Source organism: Sminthopsis crassicaudata, chromosome 1 (genome assembly GCF_048593235.1).
Source record: "Sminthopsis crassicaudata isolate SCR6 chromosome 1, ASM4859323v1, whole genome shotgun sequence".
Taxonomy (NCBI): Eukaryota; Metazoa; Chordata; class Mammalia; order Dasyuromorphia; family Dasyuridae; genus Sminthopsis; species Sminthopsis crassicaudata.
In genome coordinates, this window is record NC_133617.1 from 447,197,225 (window position 1) to 447,216,641 (window position 19,417).

Here is a 19,417-nt window from a genome sequence, read left to right on the forward strand (position 1 = left end):
ATTGTTCTGTAAGAAATGATCAGCAGGATGATTTCATAAAGGCCTGGAGTGACTTACATGAACTGATGCTGAGTGAAATGAGCAGGATCAGGAGATCATTATATACTTCAACAACAACACTATATGATGATCAATTCTGATGGATGTGCCCCTCATCAACAATGAGATGAACCAAATCAGTTCCAATAGAGAAGTAATGAATTAAACCAGCTACACCCAGTGAAAGAACTCTGGGAGATAACTATGAACCACTACATAGAATTTTCAATCCCTCTATTTTTGTCCACCTGCATTTTGGATTTCCTTCACAGGCTAATTGTACACTATTTCAAAGTCTGATTCTTTTTTGTACAGCAAAATAACTGTTTGGACATGTATACTTTAACATATTTAACATGTATTGGTCAACCTGCCATCTGGGGGAAGGGGTGGGGGGAAGGAGGGGAAAAGTTGGAACAAAAGGTTTTGCAATTGTCAATGCTGAAAAATTACCCATGCATATATCTTGTAAATAAAAAGCTATAATAAAAACAAAAAGTAAACCACGAAAAAATGCCTTGATTCAATAAGTCTGATTGCCCTATATCAGAAGGCTGCACAAAAATGAAGTAATGTTCCTTTTTGCTAATGGACAGAGAAATTGTCTTTTCTTCCTTTACAGCTGGCATACATTGGCTACCTGATGCTCTTCAACTACATTGTTTTAGTGAAGATGGAGCGCTGGCCTTCTACCCAAGAATGGATAGTTATTTCCTATATATTCACTTTGGGGATAGAGAAGATGAGAGAGGTAACTGCTTCCCTACAAGAGAACCTGGGATAAAGGAAATGGAAGGGGAAGCTTTTAGTTATATTTATAATCATCCTGGGGTACTTGGGATTCAAATTTAACAAGAAACCACTTTTCGAAATGCTGCCCTAGGAATACCTGAATTTCTACCAGAGGTCTCATTTCTTTTTCTCATTGACAACTCTATGGATACTTTGCTCATTTAGATGTTTAACATATTGGCATCAGTAGAGAGCCAGAACTCTGGAGAAGCATACTTGAAACAAGGTATTAACTCAGTGGAATTGATGAGATATAAGGTTCTCTAGTTCACACACACACATATGTGTGTATATATATATATATATATATATATATATATATATATATATATATATATATATATCTTTAATACTTAGTATGGTGATATAATGGTTCTCTAGTTCACACATAATCAGTATGCTGTAATGATATAATTACAATAGGGTATATAATGGCTAAGAAGGACTAGAAGAGAGACTTTCTATCTTTGACGAGCCTCATGGTGGCTCTTGTGCTTCCTGCACTAATATCAAGACTGGGCCAGAATAAAGTATCTATACTCTATTCTTGACCATTCTTGTGGTGCCTATCCTGCTGAGACCAAGTCCCGTCCAAAGGACCTCCAGAAAGCTAGCCTGGACATTACAGATATCTATCCATGATACATATCTTGAGTCTTTGCTGTTTATTTTCAACTAGCACAGTCCATTTTCCCCCAAAAGTCCTGCAAATGATTATCTCTTTCCTTGTTAGAGAGTTTACTTTTTATCATCTGCTAGATTATTTCTTTATACAATTGTTTATACTATGTCCCTACCCTCAAGGTGGGGTTCTTTGGCCTCTTCTTAGAAGCAGCTGCTGTTATGTAAATGTATGTCAGCATCCCATTTCCAATCTTATCTTCAACACCATGTGACTTTGAGCAAGCCATTTAACATCCCTGAGCCTAAGTTTTCTATCTATAAAAATGAGGTGAATAAACTACATAGCCTCTGGGGTTCCTTCCAACTCTGGGATCCTATGCTTTCTAAAGTCTGCTGTACCTTCATTTCCTTCTAGCTTTTTAGTGAGTATTTCCCCATCCCCTTGCTTCTTTCTCTGAGAACTGTAATCATATCAGCATTGCCATAGAAAGGGTATCTCAAGTGTCTACCTTACAGTTCCATTCACTAACTCTGTAACTTCTCAGGACTAGAATTCCCTTCCCTGGCCACTACCATATGTCTTGTCTCAGTGATTAGATTGTAAACTCCACGAGGGCAGTCATTGTATTTCTTTTGTATCTGTATCTTCACCCTCACTCCCCTCCCCTTAAAAAAAAGACAATATAGCATCTATAAATTTACTCTATAAGGTACTCATCTCTTAGAGAGTTTGATTAGATGACCACTAAGATCCCTTCCATCTCTAAAGCTATAATGTTATGATATTCAGATCATTCACTTCAAGCAAATTTCCCTAGAACACAAGAGGTATTACCAATTTCAAAAGGTGCCAGAAGTCAATGTTGTAGACATCCAAAGCCACAAGAGGGCTCTGCAGGCTGCTTCCCAATGCCAGCAGTCCAGTTTCAAAAATTCATACATTCCAAAGAGAAGAAAAAAGTGTAAGGGAAGCTGACATGGACAGAGCTTGTCCTGAACCTGCCACACCTTCCCTGGTACAAGGATGTAGCAGTCACAGTGAGCTGAGTTTTCTAGAACGATGTCAGGTTCATTTAGCTTCTAAAAGCTCCTCTCAGGTGTCACTATCATAGGATCTAATAAATGGTCTAATGGATGAGAAAGCTCATTGAGTTCTTTGGAAGAAAGGTTCTCTATAAATCTAAAAACATTATCACCAGGATCACTACTGCCATCACCATTCATCATTATTGCTAAAATTGGCCTAGGGGTTCTTGTACCTGCTTTTCAACTGAGAACCATAAATTCTGCTATTTCTTCTCCCAGAGGGAAGAGACAAAATCCATCTGTACAAATGTACAAACTACATTACTGTTATTTCATTGAACATTTCTACCTATGTTATTTCCTTTGAACCCTGTTAGGTGAGTGCGACCCCATTTTAATGAACTGAAGTTCCCAAAGATTTAGTGACTTGTTCATGGTCACACAACTAATAAGTGTTTAAGGTGAGATATGAGTCTAAGTTTTCTGGTTGTAAGTCCAGTAACTCACCAGGCATGTCATCTTCTAGTAGTAAGTATTAAGAGCACAACAACATCCTTTGCAAGTTGGCCTTCAGAGGCATAGCAAGTCACTAACTGTAAAATGAGAATAAGGGTATCTAATTACTATGAACTTCTATATTTGATGTAGTTACTTTGAATAAAAACATCCTTAGAGCAGTTTAAGCAACTCAGAAATAGGGCATTGTAATCATCAAATACTTAAATCCAGGTTTCCATCCATGGCTCACTAAGACAATAGTAGCTTTATGGATTCCCTATCCACAAACTATACATATATGATATTTGCCACATAGAGAGTTTGGAATTTTATAGTCCTCTAAGAACCAAAGTATGATGATTTCTTTCAGCATCAGTCAGTTGCTGGCTCATTTACAATTTTATTATCAAACATTACTTCCTCCCAACAGGAAGAAATTAAGGGAAAAATCCAATACAATGTAGATGATATTGCTCCAACTAGAATGAGAGAGAAAAAGGAAGCAAAATATGGCTTACTCTGTTCCCTTCCAATAGGAAGAAATTAAGGCAAGATTCCCAAGCAATCCAGATGAAATGTTCCAGTTACAACAATAGGGGAGATAAAAAACAAGCAAGATAGATCTACACCTCCTCTCAACAAGAAGAAATTAAGCCAAAATTCTAATGAATTAAATGGAATGGTTCCAATTACTAGGATAAAGGGAGAAAAATGAAGCAGTATAGACCCTATATTTGGAAAGGATGTAATTGACAAAATACCAAGGATTTTAAGACCCATGTATATGTTTCATCACAAATTATACAAGATACATTGTCAGTCAACAAGCATTTATTAAACATTCTGTGCCAGATGCCGATACAAAGCACTGGGGATACAAAGATAAATAAAATTACAGTACCTGACCTCTTTAAAGGGGAACATAATAGGGAGGAAATATAAAGTGAAAAAAAAAAGTTAATCCACTAAAAAGGTTCAACAACCTAACACTTAAATTTTTAAAATTTTAATGTAAAAAAATGAGAAAGGAAAAGAAATATTGCTTAATGATTCTAAAAGTATTTTCCTTACGACCACAAGATAAAGCAAATTGGGAGTAGGGAATAGTGTTGTACTTATTTTATAAACTAGGAAACAAATTCATAGAAGCTTAGTGACTTGCCCATTGTCATCCAATAAATACAAGACAGCACCTGGGTTAAAATTTGAATATTCTGACTCCAAATACAGAGATCTTTCCTCTACCCTCAAGTGCTTTTCATAAGCATCCAAGTGCAGCATTCAAATGCAGCATCAATAAGAGGTTGTGTCTACCAACAACTTTCAGAGAAAGGATCCAACCCTTTCCTCTAAGATCTAGGACTTCTGTTAGTATATCACCATTACATGTCCTGAGTTTCTGACACTTAAGTCCACATGAAGAAAGTTGTCATGAGATTGAGAGTCACAATTCTCTGTTCTCAGCACACACACGTCTTTGTTCAAAACTCAGATCCCAAAGACAAAACATCTTTCAATTGTTTCACTCAGGTGTTTATGACTAAAGATTCTCTGATTTAACATGCTTTTCTCCCCATTCCCTATATTGTTGTTTCTGTGAGGAGTTGCCCAAGCAAGAAATATTGAGTGAATTTTACATGCTTTGCTCTTGAGAATATCAAGAATACTGAGAGTTTGGGGCATAACAACAAGGTAAGATTGAACCTAAGCCAGCCCCCCAGTTTTCACAGCACAGATGTCCCTAGTGGAGGTATAACAAGGATGGTAGTCTGGCTAATTATTTTTTATAAAAGGAAGAAACCCTAATGAGATCAATCTGGTGCTTCATGTAACCAAACCACTCCAAAATTCTCATCCAAGGTAATAATAAAAACAAATATAAAGCACTTTAAAGTTTTCAAGCAGTCTGCATATATCAACTCATGGACCTTAGTAGATTCTAATTCAGAAAGTATTTATTTACACTTAATATGTTCCAGTTAACTATACTAGGCATTGGTGATACAAAGACAAAGAAAGAAATGATCACTACTTACAATGAATTTATATTCTAATGGGACTTAGATGTATGGTATATCTATTTATCACGTAGGTGGAAGCTTACTTCAAAAGTAAACTTTCAAAAGTCGAGGAAAATTGAAACTTAATATCTCTCCTCTCTCTTTCTTCAGATTTTGATGTCAGAGCCTGGGAAGCTATTTCAAAAAGTGAAAGTATGGCTTCAGGAATACTGGAATGTCACAGACCTCATAGCCATACTCTTATTTTCTGTTGGAATGATTCTTCGTCTACAAGATCAGCCATTCCGAAGTGATGGGAGGGTCATATACTGTGTTAATATCATTTATTGGTATATCCGCTTGTTAGACATTTTCGGCGTGAACAAATACTTGGGCCCTTACGTTATGATGATTGGGAAAATGGTAAGGAAGAGTTCTAGTTTTTTCTTGGGTATTCTAAGGAGAGGAGTGATAGTAGAAAAAAGAATGAGGATTAGTTAAATTTGTTGTAATACACAGGCCCAATGGCAGACATTTAATCTCTCATCCAAGGACCAATATAGCTAAATGTAGAGAGGCTCATCACCAGAAGGCCGACCACCAGGTGATGATTATTTTTGGCCACAGCTTATGATATCATCTACAAAGGATGCCATCTGTATCAGTGGGGGGAGTAACAACACCAATGAAATCATGGATCCTTGAAGTCCTAAGGTAAGTTGGCAGAGTATAAAATAGACTTGGCCATGATTTTTTTGATTTCCATCCCTCAAGGTCACAGAATCATAGAATTTTAGAGCTCCAACATAGACAATCTAATCCTCCTCCTTTAAATTGATTCAGAATTTAAACTTAGTCACATAAATAACTAAAGAATGATTCTCCAGTGAGGAAAGAAGTCTCTGCTCCAAAAACTTTTATTGAACTTTATTCTCTCTTCTACGTTCTAGAGGCCAAAATATATTCCCCATGTACTGATGGGAGAAAGACTTTCTCAAGGTCCTATTGTATTAACTAAAAAAGAAAAAAGAAAATAGACAGAGCCATAATCAAAGATTTTGAAGAGACTTCATAAACTGGTCATTTCCAACTCCTTCATCTTACAAATTAGGAAAGCAAGGCTCAAACTGGTTAAGTAACTCCAGAGTCACTAACCATACTTTTTTCCATACTGTTATTCTTTCATGGCCTCTGGAGGGGGGATTTTGGAAAATCAGGAAAGATACTAAGGCCACTCTCTGATAGAGACATGCTCACCTACAGCTTTTGTTTTTATCCTTGGCACACATCAGTCACCCATCAGGGCTGTGTAGTCAGGATATCATCCTACATGAGCAGCATCACTCTATTGTACAAAACTCCTGCCTGCTTCCTCCCACAGCCACTGTGGGGAGCAACAGAGCTGCTTAATTTTAAAGCAACTTTTCTCTTCTGAAAGTGTCAATTTAGTATAATGAATCAACTCTGTTACATTGCTGCACCTATATTCCCTTGAAAAATATGTGGAAAAAAAAGTTTGCTAACAGGCCCTTCAAACTTTCCTCCCCCATGGGGATACCTTTTTGTGGGCAATTAGCCAAGATGTTTTTAAAGTTACTCTTCACTTAAGTTTAGTGCACATTTCTTTGATCCTTGCCTTTTAGTTAACCAAACAGTATTTATCAAATGTTTCCATAATTGTGGCACCCTGCTGAAAAGAATCCAAAATTGGGAGCAGCTAGGTGGTACTATCCACTGATAGAGCACCAGCTCTGAAGTTAGGAGAACCTGAGTTCAAATCTAGTCTGTGTGACCCTGAGCAAATCACTTAACCCCAATTGGCTCAGCAAAAAAAAAAAAAAAGAATCCAAAATTAATGGGGTCCCTATCTCCAGTTGTTCCTACTTAGTTCCAGTCATATCCAACTCTTGTGATTCCATTGGAGTTGTCTTGGCAAAAACACTGGATTTGTTTGTCACTTCCTTCTACAGATGAGGAAACTGAAGTAAACAGAATTAAGTGACTTGTCCAAGGGTCACACAACTATTAAACATCTTTGCTGTAGTAAGTCTTTTTGTTTTTTGGTTTTTTTATTATAGCTTTTTATTGACAGAACATATGCATGAGTAATTTTTCAACATTGACCCTTACAATAATTTCTATTCCAAATTTTCTCTTTCTTCCCTCCATCCCCTCCCCTATATGGCAGCCATGTTAAAGTATATCTTAAATACAATTTATGTGTACATATTTATACAGTTCTCTTGTTGCACAAGAAAAATAGGATTTAGAAATGTAAAAATAACCTGGGAAGAAAAACAAAAATGCAAGCAATCCACACTCATTTCCCAGTGTTCCTTCGCTGGGTATAGTTGGTTCAATTGGAACTGAATTGGATCCTCTCATTACCAAAGATAGCCCCTTCCATCAGAATTGATCCTTATATAGTATTGTTATTGAAGTGTATAATGATCTCTTGGTTCTGCTCATTTCACTTAGCATCAGTTCATGTAAGATTCTCCAAGAATCTCTGTATTCATCCTGCTGGTCATTTCTGACAGAATAATAATATTTCATAATATTCATATACATTATTCAGCCATTCCCCAATTGATAGGCATCCAATTTCCAGTTTCTAGCCACTACAAAAAGGGCTGCCATAAATATTTTTGCACATACAGGTCTCTTTCCCTTCTTTAATATCTCTTTGGGATATAAGCCCAATAGTAACACTGCTGGATCAAAGGGTATGCATAGTTTGATAACTTTTTGAGCATAGTTCCAATTTGTACTCCAGAATGGTTGAATTCATTCAGAACTCCACCAACAATGCATCAGTGTCTTAGTTTTCCTGAATCCCTTCCAACAATCATCATTGTCTTTTCCTGTCATCTTAGCCAATCTGACAAGTGTGTAGTGGTATCTCAGAGGTGTCTTAATTTGCATTTCTCTGATCAATAGTGATTTGGAACACCTTTTCATATGAGTAGAAATAGTTTCAATTTCATCATCTGAAAATTGTTCATATCTTTTTCAATTGGAGAATGGCTTGATTTCTTATAAATTAGAGTCAGTTCTCTATATAATTTTGAAATGAGGCCTTTATCAGAACCTTTAACTGTAAAAATGCTTTCCCAGTTTATGAGCTTTTTAGTTTCAAAATATATGCAAGGATAATTTTTCACCATTGACCCTTGCAAAATCTTGTTTCCAATCTCCTCTCCTTCCCCCTCTCACCCCCTCTCCTAGATGGCAAGTAATCCAATATATATTAAACATGATAGAAAATATATGTAAATCCAATATAGGCATACATGTTTATACAATTATCTTGAGCAGCTATATTATTTTTCAGTTGTACCTTTTCCATTTTTACAATGACATAACTCTCACTTTGGTGAGTAACATGAAATGGTACCAATATGGTGACCAGAAAGCAGTCCCAGGTAATGTTAGCAGGGATTCACTACATTTTCTCTCTATAACCTAACTTTCTGATTCCTCTGTCATTCCAAAATAAAAAGAGCAAAGTAAATTAAACATGTAGTATGGTTGCAGTGGAAATTGTTGCTTTACATGTAGTTTCTAAGATTTCTAGCTAGATGGCTGATTTATTGACCCAAGACAAGAAAAAAAATTTTTCAGAAGAATGAATATACAGTTTATAGGTCCTGATCAAAGATTAACAAAAGAAAGCAAAACACCAATTTGAGCAAAGTAATATTGAGAATCTCTGAAACAATGGGGAATGTTCCTTTTAGGACTATATGAACAATTATTAAGTACCTACTACCACCAGGTGAGCTGGTGGCTGAATAGATAAGAGCACTGGGACTAGAGTCCAAAAGACCTGAATTCAAATTTACCCTTAGATATTTCCTAGTTGTGTGATTCAGAAGTATTAAATTCCCCAATTTCACTACTTGGAGGCATCTCTAGATACAACAGAAAGTTGGAATTCAGTTCTTGCAAGAAGAGGGCCAACATGCTATCTGGGCATCTCGGAATTGAATGGTGCATGGTAAGGGAAGAAAATTACTTATTTAGCATCAAGAGGGAAGTACACTCCCCAATACTGTTGATTTTTAAATCCATTGGATGAACTGAAAAGAAAGTAACTATTGACCAATGGTTAGCAATGCTGCCTACTTCCTACGGGTCACATGACTTCCTGAGACTCAGGCCTAGTGTTTGAACTTTTCTGCTTTAGAGTTCTCTGAGAGTGACTTCCTGAACTTCGGCCTAAAGTATGTCTTACATTTGAGACATATTCATTTATTTCATTTAAACAAGTCACTTAACCTCTGATTGCCTGACAAAAGAATCCATTGGAGAAGGAAATGGCAAACTATTCCAGTACCATTTGCCAAAATATAACCCCATGAACACTTGGTCCACTGCGTCAATATCAAAGATGTTAAACTGGGAATACACATATACCAATAAAATGGCCCCTGCCTTCAAAAAGCTTACATTCTATTGAGAGAAAATATCATATACTAAGGAAAAGTGTGTGTGTGTGTGTGTGTGTGTGTGTGTGTGTGTGTGTATTATGAAATTTCCTATGGGTAAAAGAGGGTGAAGTACTAGCAATATAAACAGGTAGGATGTGGTATATGAGAAAGCTAAGACTTCTACTAGGCTGAAGTAAGGAATAGGTGTGTGAAAGGTACTTAAAAGATGAAAAGTCATATATAGGCAACAACAAGTAAAACTAGTTTGAATGGAATACCAATGACAAAAGTGTGTGGAAGGATAATACTTAATATGCTTAGAAATATAGAATCAGACTAGAAAGTGTTTTAAACACAAAACATGAGGGTGTTTTTTGGTTTGTTTGCTTGTTTTGTGTTGTTTTGCTTTTGTAGGGCCAAGAGGAACCAATGGAACTTCTGAAACAAGGAAGAATTGGTCTTTCTGTAGAGGAAATTGTGGAGAGAAGAGAGTGCATTTAGGAGGCTATTGAAAAAAATTCAGAGAAGAGAGATGAAGGCATGATTGTGATATAAGTAGAGAATAAGCAAAAGAGGGAAATATGTTAAGGATGTAGAATCAACACAAAAGTAATGATATGATGTGAGTGGATAAGGAAGAGGCTAGAGTCAAGGCTTATTCAAAGATTGCCAACTATGATGCCTAAAAGAATGGTGGTCCTATCAACAACAACAAGGTAATTAGAAGAGATAAAAGATTTGAGGAGAAAAATAGTAAATTAAGTTTTGGACATGTTGAATTTTAGAAGCCTACAGTTGGTGATGTAGAACTGGAATTTAATAAACAATGGCTAGTTATAAAGATGATATAAAGATTTCTGAATAGAAATTATAATTAAACTCACAAAAGTTAATCACCAAGAAAGTATAAAATGAGAAGAGGGCTCAGGACAGAGTCATAGAACACCATCAGTTAAGGGGCTAAAAAATGGATCATAACCTAATAAAAAAGGTTTTGGAAGAGCAGATAAGAAGAGAATGAAGAAAACGTCAAAAAATCAAGAGTGTATCTAGAAGAAGGTGGTCAGCAGTGTTAAATGCAACACAGAGGACAGAAAGAATAGAATGATAACAGGAAATCACAGTTAGTGATTCTGAGATCATTGAAATCTTCAAAGATAAAAGTTTCAGCTGAATGATGGTTTCCATACATTTGCTGGAATTATGTATGCTTGTATATATGTATTTAGGTAAACACTGAAAGAAATACATGAAGAATCTGTGATTTTGAACCAGTAGAAAACTCTCTCTACCAAAGGTAGATAAGAATTTATTAAAAACCTAGTTTTTAGGTTTTTATCATAACAAGGAGAACCAGTTACAACTTTTCTAGCCAATTGAAATCTTTATAAATAAAGGATGAAAGACTGGTACCCAAAAGAAAAGAGAAAATATGGGAGTTGGGGAGTGGGGGGAATAGCAATAAACTATCTCTATATACTTGGTAGTCGAACTAGAGGGATTTGAAACCATTATGCAAAGAAAAAAAATTATTTAACTGATATATTGCACCAAGAGCAAAGATGCGAGGGTAGAGCCAAAATGGCGGAGAAAACACATGTGACTCTGTAAGCTTCTCTCATGCCCTCACTATCAATCTTTGAATTCAGCCTCAAAAATAGCGCTTGACTGGCAAAATTCACAAAAATTAAAGGTACAACTTACCAGTCAAAGATAATCTGGAAGACCGCCAGAGCAGGTTTGTCCTGAGGGGTGAGAACAGACCAGCAATAGGCAGGGAGATAGGGAAGACTGGCGTCCTGAGTGGACCAGGGACAGGGCTTCTGTGGCTAGAAGAGTAGTGGAAACTATTCTGCCATAGGCTGACTGCTTTGCCTTGATTGTAAAGCAGCGGACCAGCAGAGAGATTAGAGCCAGAGGTACAGGTTCTGATTGTACCACCCCCCCCCCCAACCCACAAGTGACTCAGCATAGACCAGCACAACTGTGTAGCTGTACACTGAAGCACGGCCAGGGCAGCTGCAAATCTATATTGCAGTGGGGTGCGGCCCAGGGCAGCCTCTAATCTGCACAGTGGGGGGCTCAGCCTGGGGCAACAGAACGTCAATAGCATGACTGTGCTAATACCCATAGCCCCTCAGCAGGCTTTGGATTGGGGTAGTGACACTTTTACTGTTCAGCCTCTTGCCTCAGGGTAGTCTTTAATCCACACAGCTCAGCCTTGCAGTCCAGAGTTACTTCCATTGAGGAACTATTTCCCAGAGCACTCCTGTACCTGGCCACTCTTTGTAGCTGGTTGGCAGGCCATCCATACACCTATCCCTGTTCTGCAGAGGAAGCTAGTAACCTCCTAGCCCTGAAGGCAGACCCTACAGGCTTTAAAAAATGATTAAAAAATTAAAAGGACGATTGATAGTTTCTATACAGAAAGAGAGCAGGTTTTCAACTCTGAGGACACTAATAGCAGATAGTCTCCAGACAATTGTTGGTCCCCAATACAAAAGGCTCTCCTAGAAGAGACTATAAAATTTTTAAAAGAGAGCTAGAAGAAAAATGGGGAAAGGAAAGAGAAGCTATGCAAGATAGTAGCAACTTCCTGAAATGTAAACTGGAAAAGGTAAAAAACTCCCAGGAGGTGCAGGGAAACAGAATTTGTGAATTGGAAAAGATAAAAAAAAAACCCAGGAAAGTAGAATTGTGAATTAGAAAAAGAAAATAACTCACTAAAAAAAATTAGTGAAATAGAAAAAAAAATTCCATAGAGCAAAACAACTTATTTAAAAAATCAATTGGACATATACAAAAAAAAAAGTAAAAAAAAAGCTAATGAAAAAAATAACTCATTAAAAATTAGAACTGAACAAATAGAAACAAATGATTCCTTGAGACATCAAGAATCAGTCAAGCAAAACCAAAAAAATTTAAAAATAGAAAGAAATATTTCATATCTACTTGGAAAAAACAACAGACCTGGAAAATAGACCTAGGAGAGATAATCTGAGGATTATTGGACTTCCAGAAAATTATGATGAAAAAAGAGCCTAGATACTATTTTCTAGGAAATCATCAAAGAGAACTACCCAGAGGTAACAGAACCAGAAGGGAAAATAGGCATTGAAAAAATTCATCAAACACCTTCTGAAAAAGACCCCCCCAAAAATTCCCATGGAATACTGTGGCCAAATTTCAGAACTATCAGAATTAGGAAAAAATATTAAAACCAGCCAGGAAAAAACAATTCAAATACCAAGGTGCCACAATAAGAGTCACTCAAAATCTGGCTCTGGAATCTGATATTCTGAAAGGCAAAAGAACTTGGAATGCAGCCAAGAATACACTACCCAGCTAAGCTGAGCATTTTTTCCCATGGAAGAAGATGGACATTTAATGAAACAGATGAATTTCATTTGTTTCTAAGGAAAAACAAAACAAAACAAAACAAAACAGATCTAAACAAAAATTTTGATCACCAACCATAGGACTCAAGAGAAGCAGAAAAAGGTAAAAGGAACTCTTGAAAACTGTATTTCTGTTGTGGGTGTACATAAAGTCCACATGTATAATTTGATTTTACTAATATAACATAAAAAGGGAAGTAGAAATGGAAAGGGGATACTGTCAGAAAAAGGGGAAAGGGGAGATAAAAAGAGAAAAACTACATCCTACGAAGAGGCAAAGAAAACCTATCATATCTGAGGAAAGTTAGAGAGAGGAAGGAACATTGTGTGAATCTTACTCTCATCAGAGTTGGCTCAAAGAGAAAATAACTGACATATTTGTTTTACAGAGAATTCTCTCTCACCTCATTAAAAAGTGGAAGAGAAAAAGGGAAAAGGAAAAGAGTAATAAGGGAAGGGCGCAAAAAAGGGGGAAGGGATTTAAATGGAGGAAAGAAGGATACTAAAGAGGGAGGGCTGCATAACACAAGTGGGGCCCATAAGCTTAATATTGGGGAAGGGGTCCAGGGGGGGGCAAGGGAAAAAAAGCATAATCTGGGGATAGTATGATGTCAGGAAATACAGAATTAGTAATTTTAACTGTAAATATGAATAGGATGAACACTCCCATTAAGCAGAGGCAGATAGCAGACTGGATCAAAATTCAGAACCCTACAATATGTTGTTTATATATAATATAATATATTGAAAATGAAATACATTAAAAACAGGGGCATACATACAGAGTAAAGTAAAAGGTTAGAGCAGAAATTATTATGCTTCAGGTGAAGTAAAAAAAAGCAAGGGTAGCCATCCTTATATTAGATCAAGCAAAAGCAAAAATTCATCTAATTAAAAGAGATAAGGAAGGAAACTATATCCTGCTAAAGGGTAATATAGACAAAAAGCAATATCAATATTAAACATATATGCACCAAGTGGCATAGCATCTATCTTCCTAAAGGAGAAGTTAAGAGAGTTGCAAGAAGAAATAGACAGCAAAACTATAATAGTGGGAGATCTCAACCTTGCACTCTCAGAATTAGATAAATCAAACCACAAAACAAATAAGAAATTAAAGAGGTAAATTGAATATTAGTAAAATTAGGTATGATAGATCTTTGGAGAAAACTGAATGGTGACAGAAAGGAGTATACTTTCTTCTCAGCAGTTCATGGAACCTTACAAAAATTGACCATATATTAGGACATAAAGATCTCAAAATTAGGACATAATGATCTCAAAATTAAATGCAGGAAGGCAGAAATAGTAAAGGCTTGCTTTTTAGATCACGATGCAATAAAAACTACATTCAACAAAAAAATTAGGGTAAATATACCAAAAAGTAATTGGAAACTAAATAATCTCATTTTAAAGAATGATTGTGTGAAACAGCAAATATAGACACAATTAATAATTTCACTCAAGATAATGACAACAATGAGACATCATACCAAAATTTGTGAGATGCACCTAAAGTGGTAATAGGGGGAAATTTTATATCTTTAGAGGCTTACTTGAATAAAATAGAGAAAGAGAAGATCAATGAATTGGGCTTGCAACTTAAAAAGCTAGAAAAAGACCAAATTAAAAAACCCCAATCAAATACTAAACTTGAAATTCTAAAATTAAAAGGAGAAATTAATAATATTGAAAGTAAAAAAAAACTATTGAATTAATAAATAAAACTAAGAGTTGGTTTTATGAAAAAAACAATAAAAGAGATAAACCTTTGGTAAATCTGATCAGAAAAAGGAGAGAGGAAAATCAAATTGTTAGTCTTAAAAATGAAAAGGAGGAACTTTCCAACAATGAAGAGGAAATTAGAGCAATAATAAAGAGTTACTTTGCCCAACTTTATGCCAATAAATTTGATAACCTAAGTGAAATGGATGACTACCTCCAAAAATATAGGCTTCCCAGATTAACAGAGGAGGAAGTATATTGCTTAAATAGTCCTATTTCAGAAAAAGAAATAGACCAAGCTATTAATCAACTCCCTAAGAAAAAACCCCCAGGCCCAGATGGATTTACATGTGAATTCTACCAAATATTTAAAAAACAATTTGCCCCAATGTTATGTAAACTATTTGAAAACTAGGGAATGAAGGAGTCCTTTTATGACAAAGACATGGTACTGATACCTAAACCAGGTAGGTTGAAAACTGAGAAAGAAAACTATAGACCAATCTGAATGTTGATGCTAAAATCTTAAATAAGATATTAGCAAAAAGACTACAAAAAATCATCCCCAGGATAATACACCATGATCAAGTAGGATTTATACCAGGAATGCAGGGCTGGTTTAATATTAGGAAAACTATTAGTTTAATTGACCATATTAATAATCAAATTAACAAAAACCATATAATCATCTCAACAGATGCAGAAAAAGAATTTGATAAAATCCAACATCCATTCCTACTAAAAACACTTGAGAGTATAGGAATAAATGGACTTTTCCTTAAAATAGTCAGGAGCATATATTTAAAACCGCCAGTAAGTATCATATGTAATGGGGATAAACTGGAACCTTTTCCAGTAAGATCAGGACTGAAACAATGTTGCTATCACCATTACTGTGCAATATTGTATTAGAAAGGCTAGCCTAGGCAATAAGAGTCGAGAAAGAGATTAAAGGAATTAGAGTAGGTAATGAGAAAACCAAACTATCACTCTTTGCAAATGATATGATGGTATGCTTAGATATATAGAGATTCTATGAAAAAGCTATTAGAAATAATTCACAACTTTAGCAAAGTTGCAGGATACAAAATAACTTCATATAAATCCTCAGCATTTTTATACATCACCAACAAAATCCAACAGCAAGAGATACAAAGAGAAATTCCATTCAAAATAACTGTTGATAATATAAAATATTTGGGAATCTATCTACCCAAGGAAAGTCAGTAATTATATGAGCAAAATTACAGAAAACTTGCCACAAAAATAAAGTCAGATTTAAATAATTGGAAAGATATTAAGTGCTATTGGATAGGCTGAGTGAATATAATAAAGATGACAATACTCCCTAAACTAATCTATTTATTTGGTGCTATATCAATCAGATTCCCAAGAAACTATTTTAACGACCTAGAATAAAATAACAAAATTCATATGGAAGAACAAAAGGTCAAGAATTCCAAGGGAATTAATGAAGAAAAAATAAAATGAAGGTAGCCTAGCTGTAACTGATCTAAAACTATATTATAAAGCAGCAGTGACCAAAACCATTTGCTATTGGCTAAGAAATAGACTAGTTGATCACTGGAATAGGTTAAGTTCACAGGACAAAGCCGTGAGCAACTATAGTAATCTAGTGTTTGACAAACCCAAAGATCCCAACTTTTGGGATAAGAATTCATTATTTGACAAAAAGTTCTGGGAAAACTGGAAATCAGTAATTCAGAAATTAGGCATGGACCCACACTTAACACCATATACCAAGATAAGATCAAAATGGGTCCATGATTTAGGCATAAAGAATGAGATCATAAATAGATTAGAGAAGCACAGGATAGTTTACCTCTCAGACTTGTGGAGGAGGAAGGAACTTGTGACCAAAGGAGAACTAGAGCTCGTTATTGATCACAAAATTGAAAAATTTGATTACATCAAATTAAAAAGCTTTTGTACAAACAAAACTAATGCAAACAAGATTAGAAGGGAAGTAACAAATTGGAAACATATTTTTAAAGTTAAAGGTTCTGATAAAGGCCTCATCTCAAAAATATACAGAGAATTGACTCTAATTTATAAGACATCAAACCATTTTCCAATTGATAAATGGTCAAAAGATACGAACAGACAGACAATTTTCAGATGATGAAATTGAAACTATTTCCACTCATATGAAAGTGTTCCAAATCACTATTGATCAGAGAAATGCAAATTAAGACATCTCTGAGATACCACTACACACCTGTCAGATTGGCTAAGATTACCAGAAAAGACAATGATGATTGTTGGAGGGGATGCAGGAAAACTGGGACACTGATGCATTGTTGGTGGAGTTCTGAATGAATTCAACCATTCTGGAGTACAATTTGGAACTATGCTCAATAAGTTATCAAACTATGCATACCTTTTGATCCAGCAGTGTTACTACTGGGCTTATATCCCAAAGAGATATTAAAGAAGAGAAAGGGACCTGTATGTGCCAAAATATTTGTGGCAGCCCTTTTTGTAGTGGCTAGAAACTGGAAAATGAATGGATGCCCATTAATTGGAGAATGGTTGGGTAAATTATGGTATATGAATGTTATGGAATATTATTGTTCTGTAAGAAATGACCAGCAGGATGAATACAGAGAGGCTTGTAAAGACTTACATGAACTGATGCTGAGTGAAATGAGCAGAACCAGGAGATCATTATACACTTCAACAACAATAGTATATGAGCATGTATTCTGATGGAAGTGGATATCTTCAACAAAGAGAAGATCTAATTCAGTTCCAATTAATCAATGATGGACTGATTCAGCTACACCCAGAGAAGGAACACTGGGAAATGAGTGTAAACTGTTTGCATCTTTGTTTTTCTTCCCAGGTTATTTTTACCTTCTGAATCCAATTCTTCCAGTGCAACAAGAAATTTGTTTCTGTACACATATATTGTATCTAGAATATACTATAACATATTTAACATGTATGGGACTGCTTGCCATGTAGGGGAGGGGATGGAAAGAAGGAGGGGAAAATTTGGAACAGAAGTGAGTGCGAGGGATAATGTTGTAAAAAATTACCCATGCATATGTACTGTCAAAAAAAAGTTATAATTATAAAATTAATTTTAAAAATGGTAAATGAAAAAAAAAGAACAATGGTGCAATATAGAGGAAATGTCAAAATTTCCAGAGAGTTAGATTCAAATTCTCTCTGTCTCTCTCTGTCTCGGTCTCTCTCGTGCATTCTCTCTCTCATATACACTCACACACACACACACAGTAAACAGTACTGTGACTACTATGTCAAATTAATTTAGAAGTTGCCTTGAGAATTGATTGATTTAAAATTTATTGAATATATAATGACATCCTCAGGCCTAATGAAGGACATAGGACATTGCAGTTCCTGAATGCTAATGAAACAAATTAGACAATGAAGAATTTCTTAATTCTAATTCTTTCTTAGAATGTGTTGGTAGAACTGTAATTAGGACTTCTTTATGTATGTAAACTGAAGACAAGGCTTTAGACATGGTAGGGATTTAATAAATGCTTGCTGTCTTAGAGTTAATTGGATAGGTGTCATTGCCCTGCTTCACTGAAGTTTACTTCCCATGATGAGCTATTTGATAGTAAGTTTCCAAAATCAGGTAGTAGTAGATTTAAGATACACAAAATAAGTAATTATCTAAAGATAAAGTCAGGCATAAGTATAGATCTAAGAGACTTACTGAGATAAGGATGGGAAAAAAAAAAAGATTAGAAATTGAGTCAAAACCAGGATTTATAGAATTTTATAGCAATAAGCCTAATTATTATTGCTATTGATACAATAGCTAGTATTTATAAAGTTTTCAAAATATTCTGTATATGATAACTCTTGATTCTGAGAATAACATGTGAAATCATTGCTATTATTATTATTATTATTATTATTATTATTATTATTATTATTATTATTATTGCCTTTTTCATAAATATGAGACTGGGAGGGGTTAAGTAGCTTGCCCAAGGTCATACAACTAATACATAAATGTGACAGAAATTGATCCCAGATATTTCTAACTCCAAGCCCAGCATGAATTTGTTATATTCCATTACCTAAATAAATTCATATAACTCTTCACCAGACACAGTTACACTGCTCCAGAAATTTCCTTCCCTTAATTGCAGAGCAGGAAAATTACCCTAGGAATATGAAAAGTATGGGCCACCATGTGCAACTGGTTTATAATAGAGTGAAGTGAGATGCAGCCAGAGAAAGGTGATCTACCATGGACATTTAAGTGCATTGTCCCAATCCCCACTCACCCACAGAAAATTCAGCTTCTCATAGCTTAGAGAGAATTAAAAATCTTTCCTGCTAAAATACACTCTCGGATTGAAGCCTGAGAATTTCCAGCATCATAAATATCCTAACTACACCTGGGCCATTGTCCCACATGGTTTGCAGGGTTTTCTACAAATATTATCTCATCCTTACAACCACCTTGGGAGATAAGCACTATCAATATTCCTATCTTACATATGAGAAAACTGAGGCAGGTGGAGGTTAAATGACATATATCACTAGTAAAGTGTCCAAGGAAAAATCTAACCTCAGATTTTCCTGACTAGAATGTTGAAACATTTCAGTGATGCCTGATTCTTCATAACCCCATCTGAATTTTCTTGGCAAAAGGTACTAGAATATTCTGCCATTGCCTTTTCCAGCTCATTTTTAGTTGAAGGAATTGAAGCAAACAGGCTTAAGTAACCAGGGCCACATGTCTAATAAGTATCTGAGGCCAGATTTGAATTCAGTAATTTTCCAACCCAATGTGTAATCCACCATGTCATCTAGCTTCCTCTCCTAACTATAAAAGCTAATAGTATTACATATAATATTTTTAAGGTTT

General features: G+C 35.4%; 1 protein-coding gene and 1 long non-coding RNA gene across 4 annotated transcripts in view; one reads left to right on the forward strand and one right to left on the reverse strand.

Moving 5' to 3' along the window:
- TRPM3 (transient receptor potential cation channel subfamily M member 3) overlaps positions 1 to 19,417 on the forward strand; it is a 603,878-nt gene that overhangs the window by 527,301 nt on the left and 57,160 nt on the right. For both annotated transcript variants that reach the window (XM_074280710.1, XM_074280711.1), the window contains exons 19-20: positions 662 to 790; positions 5,151 to 5,402. In XM_074280710.1, coding sequence (XP_074136811.1) covers positions 662 to 790; positions 5,151 to 5,402 — 381 coding nt within the window. The remainder of the gene's footprint in view (positions 1 to 661; positions 791 to 5,150; positions 5,403 to 19,417) is intronic.
- LOC141550264 (uncharacterized) overlaps positions 1 to 19,417 on the reverse strand; it is a 201,983-nt gene that overhangs the window by 141,433 nt on the left and 41,133 nt on the right. The gene's annotated exons all lie outside the window — the stretch shown is intronic.